Source organism: Myotis nattereri, assembly GCF_964212035.1.
Source record: "Myotis nattereri genome assembly, chromosome: 14".
In the NCBI taxonomy this organism is placed as follows: domain Eukaryota; kingdom Metazoa; phylum Chordata; class Mammalia; order Chiroptera; family Vespertilionidae; genus Myotis; species Myotis nattereri.
The window spans coordinates 20,841,773-20,849,556 of NC_138089.1; the positions used below are offsets into that span (position 1 = coordinate 20,841,773).

At 48.0% G+C, this 7,784-nt stretch overlaps 1 protein-coding gene across 1 annotated transcript in view; it reads right to left on the bottom strand.

Moving 5' to 3' along the window:
* IL17RB (interleukin 17 receptor B) overlaps positions 1 to 7,467 on the bottom strand; it is a gene marked incomplete at both ends in the record, with an annotated part of 14,799 nt that extends 7,332 nt beyond the window's left edge. The window contains 6 exons of the mRNA XM_081106610.1: positions 89 to 136; positions 2,095 to 2,221; positions 2,844 to 2,971; positions 4,489 to 4,617; positions 5,397 to 5,421; positions 7,408 to 7,467. Of these exons, the coding sequence (XP_080962736.1) occupies positions 89 to 136; positions 2,095 to 2,221; positions 2,844 to 2,971; positions 4,489 to 4,617; positions 5,397 to 5,421; positions 7,408 to 7,467 (517 nt within the window). The remainder of the gene's footprint in view (positions 1 to 88; positions 137 to 2,094; positions 2,222 to 2,843; positions 2,972 to 4,488; positions 4,618 to 5,396; positions 5,422 to 7,407) is intronic.
* Positions 7,468 to 7,784: the final 317 nt, after the last annotated feature.

Genomic DNA, 7,784 nt, shown 5'->3' on the forward strand with positions numbered 1-7,784 from the left:
CTCCGTTTCTCATGGAAGATGGGCTGAGCTTGTTGGCTCAAGTTACGAGTTCCTTCAAATAACAAAAGCAAGTGCTGTATTCACTTACCTGCCTGGATGCACTGGGTTTTGTATTTCATTAGATGGTCTAGGCAGCCTGGAAATTTGAATGAAACTTTTTACATTTTAGAAAAGGTATCTGTGCTCCACACCCTTGCCAACAAGTACAAACACATATACGCTCACCACACCCCATACGAATTGCCAGAACATTCAAGATGTGAGGTAAGATAGCAGATTTAAGTGGGACACGAACATTTTACTGTTGAACAGAAGATTATCTACCCGTGAAATGATAACCAGAGTCTAACTTAAATGCAGCCTTTATCACAACAGGATCTATGATCCCCCAAGAAGATTCAAACCAGCCTTTAAAATGAGGTTGGGTAACGTGTAACTACTGCCCCTGCCTGGTGGTGGAGCTTAATCTATAACACACTCCCATCCCAAGTGGGGGAGACTTGGTGACTTGTTTCCCAAAACTAGACTTGGGAAGGGGAAACAGTAGATCTACATGGAGAAGACTGGCAGGTGCCACTTAACCAAGTGATAAAGGTCAACACTACCAATGGTGTGTGGATGTCACCTACCCCTGATGGGGTGCCATAAGAAGGGTGCCTCACCCCTGAAGTATACTCAGATGGGGGACATTATACGACGCCTGACCAGCACTCCTCAAGACTGTTAAGGCCATGAGGAGCAAAGACTAAGAAGCTGTCACAGGCCAGAGGAGACGGGACAGCAAGAGGACATTCATGGAGAAGCAGGCAAAATCCAAATAAAGTCTGGAGCTTAGTTAACAGAAATGTACAAACGTTGGTTTATTAGTTGTGACCTATGTCCCATGGTAATGTGAGATGTTAATGATAAGGGAAACATTAAAGCGTAAATGGAAACTCTTCAAACTATCTTTTCAACTTTTCTATAAATTTAAAATCATTCCAACACAAACACATTTATATTGTCTAAGATGAGGTTTGTTCTCATCAAGAAAGCTGGAAACTGCTGTGTAGTAAGAGGTATGGCACCAAGAAAACCCTGGACCACAGTCTCAAAAACACAACAATTGGAAATTGCCCATTTGGAAATTCACCTGAGACAGAGCAGGAGTGGGGTACAAAACAGGTGACCCATTCCAGATGGGGGTGCTGTGGGAACTGCTGCAGCCAGACACCATGCTGGCACCTTCACCCATGATCCTGTCTCATCCTAACCACAGCCCTGTGTGTGACATTGCAGGTGTGACCCTGGGGAGCTGATGGAATGATGTAAAGCAGGGGAAAGAACCCAACATTCAACACAGTGCCACCAGCCTTCACCAACAGTTCAGGGACACACCTAGTGGCTGTACATCCTCAGAGACCCTGCAGTATGCTCTCAAACAACACAGCATGCTAGGAAGCCAAGACTTGAACAAACATTTTGTTATTTTCAAATATATCAATCTACCTTTTTTTAAAAAAAAATTTTAGAATGAGAGAGAGAGAGAGAGAGAGAGAGAGAGAGAGAGAGAGAGAGAGACATTGATGTGAGCAAGAAACATTGATCAGTTGCCTCCCACACACATCCTGGCCGGGAATCGAACCTACGACCTTTTGGTATATGGGATGATGCTCCAACCAACTGAGCCACACTGGGCAGGGCTAGAACAAACGTTTTGCATCAGTGACAAAGAGTGGCTAAAGTGCATGGCCCAACAAGGACCAGAGTTTGAATGTCAGCTTCTCTCTTACTGTGTGTGTGACCCAGGCCAAGTTCCTGGAGAAATGTCTTCACCTGTAAAGCTGCTATCCCATTCTCAGGATTATTGGAGGCTTATGTGACAGGATGCATCCAAGTGCTCAGCATAGTGCCTGACACACGGAAATGGGCTTTTCCCCAATTTTACCCCCTCTGCTCTGAGGTGCAGTTACTGTGGTGTCCATAGTACAAGACTTGGTAAGGCCAAACCCGCCAGAGGGTCTTGTCCAGGGTACCCTGACTCCCTATACCAGGCCACATCCCCAGAGCAAGCCTCCCAGCAAGACAGAATAACAGAAGATGGAGGAAGTTTACCTGGTGAGGTGAAATTCACAGACAATGAGGGGCTGTCATCATTCATATTTGCATTGGGGATGTTATGGGCCCCAATGAAATATTGTGTGTTCAGCTCCACAGAGAAACCAATGTAGGAAAACGTCCACTGAAAGGCAAAGGAAGGACTCCTAAATTTCTGAAACATGGCAATGCAGGAACATAGTACCTTTGTGTGGCCTTTCATTCATAGTTTCATTCCTTAGCCTACTGCTGAAACTTAGGTCTCTAGTCAGTGTCTACTTAGAGCAGGAGTGGGGAATGTCCGGCCTCGGGCTGTATAAGGCCCTTGAAATCTGGCCCTGCCAAGGCATTGGGGGTGAATTAATTAAATGTTTGACCAAATATAGCAGGCTAAGTTTTAACTTGGTAATTTTATATGGCCTGTGAATGATGTAAATACCCAAATGGCTCTTGGCAGAAAAAAGGTTCCCCACCCCTGACCTAGGGCATGGTCCCCATACAATTTGTCAGTGTAACTCACAGAAGCAAAAAAGTGTAAAATTTTAGAACCAAAATATAAGTTCAGTCTCCCTCACTTTGCTGATGGGGAAACTGCGGCTGAGAGGTGCTGACCTGCCCAAGGCACACAAAAACGGGCTTTGAACCCAGACAGCGTGCTCCAGGCTGGAAGCTGCAGGCGCTCACCAGCCTGTGTGTGCAGCACTCCATCCATATACCCTGGCAAAGGGCCTTCCTAGTTTTAAGGACCAGTTTCTCCAAGTGCTTACTTTGCCGCCAGAGGGTCTGGTCTGAGTCTGGAAGGCCTCTGTGTAATTGCACCTCACGCAGCTGTAGGACTGGACGTTGCTTTTGCCCGACACACAGATCCTGGTGGCCTTCAGAAAGCGGATGCTGGCTAATGAGAGCGATGAGAGCAGCTGGTTATTTAGCACCCATTATGTGGTCGGCTTGATGCTAAGAGTGTACATGCCTCATCTCATTTCATACAACAGACCTAAAAGGCAGACACCATTGTTGTCCTCAGCTCACTGATGGGGTGTATGACATTTAGGGGATTTCAGGGAGATTTGCCTAAGCTTACAAAGCTCATTGGGTAGAATATGGATTCAGATTCCAAAGCCCAAATGTTTTCCTCATCACAGCTAAGCCTGAATTTCACAGGATACCTACAAGGTGACTCTAGCTTGCACTATTCTGAGTCTCTTCAGAAGGAAGAACCTTCCAGAATGTCATCACCAAACCATGCCTGCTCTGACTGCACTTTCATTCATGCCTGGTCTTCTTCCTGGAGTGCCTTTTCTCCTATCTGCCTCTCCAGGGCTTGCTCCCTCAGGGCCCAACTTATATCTATAGCAACGGCTGACAGATGCAAGAGCTCACTCTGCTAAGTAGGGGGCCATCTAATTTAAAGTGACCTCACCAGGGCCCTCCTCTCTTCCCGGCACCCATCGACTCACAGCTCCTTCTGGGATTCCGAGCACTGTCCCTGTGCCCATGTCCATAGCTGACGCACCTCTCTGTGCCTGGCACTCCCAGAGTCCTGGCCAAATGGAATTTAACTGAATTTAGGGTGGAACCACAGATGTGAACTTTAGGACCCTGGAATTGGCTCATCACAAGCTGCCTTGGGGGGCTGCCAGGATTTCCACAAGCTACTGAGAAGTGGGGAAGTCATCTAAGCCAGTGCTTTTCCTTTTTCCCCCTCTTAAATTTTCCTTGAATTCATTGGGGTGACATTTGTTAATAAAATGATTTAGATTTCAAGTGTACAATTCTGTAATACATCATCTGTATATTGTATGCTCACCACCCAAGAGGTACTTTTCCTAAACCTGGGAGAGTCATCTCTGTCCTCAACTTGTCTTCTTCCTTCAGGTGTGACATGACACACCGAGAAGCACACAGATCAGAAGGGCTCCCTCCACCTGTTGAGTGTTCACACTCAGGTAGCCAGTACCCAGGTCGGAAACACCCCAGGAGTGTCCCTCCTGCTTCCTTTCAGTCACTCCCAGCCCAGCATAACCACTATCCTGACTCCCAACTGCTTGCCTTAGTTTTGTTTGTTTAGCATTTTTATTAATGGAATCATATGGTACACACGATAGGCAGTATGCAGATATGAACGTAGAAATACTTTTGAATCTGGCTTCTTGGATTTGTGAGATTCATCCACATTGTGCATTGTCACAGCTTGTTCGTGCTCATTGCTCTATTGGATTCCAATCTGTGATTACAATTCTAGTCAGGCATTTCCATCTTTTGGCTGTTATGAATAATGCTACTATGAACATTCTAGTATGTAGTTTTGGGTGCATGTATGTATATATTCTTCTGGGTATATGTCTAGGATTAAAATTAAAGGATCACATAATCTGCACATTTCTACCTTAACTTTGATTGATGCAAACTTACCATCTGCTCGGAGTATCCAGCTTATGTTCATCAGAATTGAAGAGCTTTTTGTTACAACAGGTTCCACGCGAAGGTCCCTCAAGTCTCCTGGGGTCAGAGTGTGACTGACCATCCACTCTGGAGAAGGTCCTGGGAGGAGGTGAGATTGCCCATGACACATCCCTCCCTCGCCCAATTCAACGCCATCTCTTCTAAGCGACTCTCCCTGATCCAACCCTCATTCACAGTCCATCGCTTCTCCCTGCTGAGGCAGCCTGACACTTTTCAGTGTTAATTGACGCAATCTCCTGGCCCCAACCTACAGACCACTTGGGACCACTCTAGGTGCCTCTGTGTGTCTGTGTATGTATGTATTTAGTGTATTTGACATGTTTATTAGAATCAGTCTTGCCTTCCCCATGCCTCAGCCTGGACTCCATTCAGCTGGCCCACATACTTCCCACTTTCTAGTCTTTGCAGGTACCATCTCTCCTCCAGCTCGCCCTCTTTATCCACATTTCTTGGACAGAAATCCACCCAGTCTTCAAACGCTACACTCTCAAACACTCCTCTAAAATACTCGCTTCCTGTTTCTAAGTGTAAGTGACCGCCCTCCCACAGCACTTGCTTTCCTTCCCAGGAGTGGCAGACCTCACTTTCTACCTTGCACAGCCATTCCTGGCCTGCCTATCCCCTCTTGCTGTCGTTCTGGCCAGGACATCGCCCGCCCCCTCCCGCCCCCCCCCCCCCCCCGAATCTGAAACACTGGGAGGTCTGAGAGAGGCTGCATGTGCTTCAGCTAACAAAGCAATAGTTCACCCTAAGCCTGGCCTCCGATGACCCACTGCCTGGATTCGGGCCCCATAGAAGTCCAACTGTGTTTTCAATTTCAATGTAAAGCCCCAAATACCCATACCCCAGTCACCTACCATTCTCAGAGCCACACTGAATCGTCTGCAAGAGAGAAAGAAACCAAGTGTCATGCTGAATACCAGCAAACCACAAGCCAAATTAGTCAAAACACCATCCTTTTTTCTTAAATGCAAATACAAGTGCCGAATGCTCAAAAAAAAAAGCTGGGCTGGCTCCCCTTCCCAGTTTGGGGGAGACTAAGCTGCCCCATGTGGGCTATGCTGGGCCATGGGTCAGCTATCAGTATACTAGGTCCTGAAGCCTGCTTATCGCCTCACTTAAAGACCGGAGGGGATGGCTCTGGGCCATCGCGAAGACCGCTTCACACTCTAACATTGAACCATAGGTTTTCAGGGCCAGCTAGCGTATTGTATCTTTTTATTTTCCCAGGTTAAGAACTGGCTACGCTAAGAAGATGAACAGAAGAAAGCCACGAATGCAGTTCATGGTACCTTCCCCAAGTTCTTGAAAATATTCTTCTTCTAATACAAAAGGACAGACTCATCTGTGTTATTTACAAAGTCATAAAGCAACCGTGAGCTCATCATGTTACCTTTTTAAAAGAACTTTAAAAAAATAAATATGTATCATTGGTGCCCAAGAAGGCCAGTACCTGATCCTCTTGGAGTTAACTGCTCATTTAAAAAATAAACAAACAAACAAACAAACAAAAATATATATATATATTTCAGAGAGGAAGGAGAGGGAGAGAGAGAAAGAAACATCAATGATGAGAGAGAATCATTGATCAGCTGCCTCCTGCATGTCCCTCCTAACCCCTGGGGAGCGAGCCCACAACCTGGACATGTTCCCTTGACCAGAATCAAACCTGGGACCCTTCAGTCTGCAGGCCAACGTTCTATCCACTGAGCAAAACCGGCTAGGGCATTTTTTATTTTTTTTAATAAGAAAAGACAATTAGTAGCTTGGTTTTGGAATAAAATACTGAACCTTTTAGGCAGCAACAAGTACTAGTGACAAGACTCAATGCCACAGGTCCACCAGCTCTAGGAGCTTGATTTCTCTCACCTCAAAATTTCCAAACACCGTGTCAGACAGAAGGCAAGACGTTTGATGGTTTGGGTAATCTGGGTTTAGGTGCAATTGTCAGTCCCTCACCTTTGTCTTTTGAAGCTGACCTCCAAGGGATAATGTCAGACAAATTTAAAAACAAATTGGTCACCAAAAGGCTGGTGGGACAAGTTGTAGGAAGAAGCAAAGCAACAGATCTGTATGTTAGAGAGCAAACTGTTGGCCTAATAGCAACCACCGCAGAGGCAATGCATTCTTCCTGTAGTGGAAAAGGCCAAGGGGTGCCTAACCGAGACAGGTGCGGCAAGGACAGCAGCTGAAGACATCAGGGTGCCCGAGTGGGTTTCTCTTTCCATAACTACGTGCTTTTATGTGACATGCTGTGCTGAAAAGGCAGGGGTATAATTTCAAACACTTTGCGAATGAGCTTTTTCCTCTTTAGCGATGCAGAACATTCCCTCAGCTGTTCAAGGCACTGGGGAAGAAAGGATACTCATGCAGGAGAGGACAGCCCTTACAGGCTCCAGGGACCAGGCATCTCAGCACAGCCTGAATCAACATGACAAAAGTGAGTGGTAATAGAGAAGCAGATCCTGCACCCCCAAAGGTAGGCAGGCCTCAAGAGCCCAAGCAGTAACAGTGCTGAGCACCTACTGTGTGCTGGGCTCTTTGCGCAGGCCCTCCTGTTCCTCACTAGATTCTGGTGAGTTAGGTGTTACCCTTTGTTTTATAGATGAGGACACGGAGGTTCAATGAGCATAAATGACTGGATTAAGAGTAAAGGGTGGCATTTGAACCTCCGTCTGTCTGTCCAAGCAGCAGGAAGCCTGGTGCCGCCTGACCAGGACAAGTTGGGGTACCCCAGGGTGCAGACTTGCCCTCTCCAGAAGGCCCTCCGCAAATGCCTTAACAAGGCTCCATCTGGCCGGTTGGCCAACTTCAAGTTCCAGGCTCAAGGGATGGAAATGCGGGAAAGGGGCGCGAAGGGGAGCTTACCGGCTCCGGGGGCTGGGCACCCTGGCACAGAGCAGCCAAACTCAGCAACACCAGCGACATCTCAGGGCCACCGCCCCCCACCGCGCGGTCCTCGCCAGGTTCCTATAGCGCTCTTATAAGGCGCCCTGGCCACCCCTCCGGGCTCCGCCTCCCACAGCGCCACCCCGGCCCCGCCGCCCCCTCCCCGGGTGGGGAACTTGGAAGAGCCCTCGCCTGCGGGATTCACAGGGATGGGCGGGTCCCAGCGGCTCAAGACCCTTCGCGGCCAGGGCACGCGCCGCAGAGGCGCACGCCAACCCCGCGCACACGTGCGTGCAGTGAGCCAGGTGCAGACTGCATTCCCGCCTCGGGCTGCGCGCGCCCGGCCCGCCCGAGCC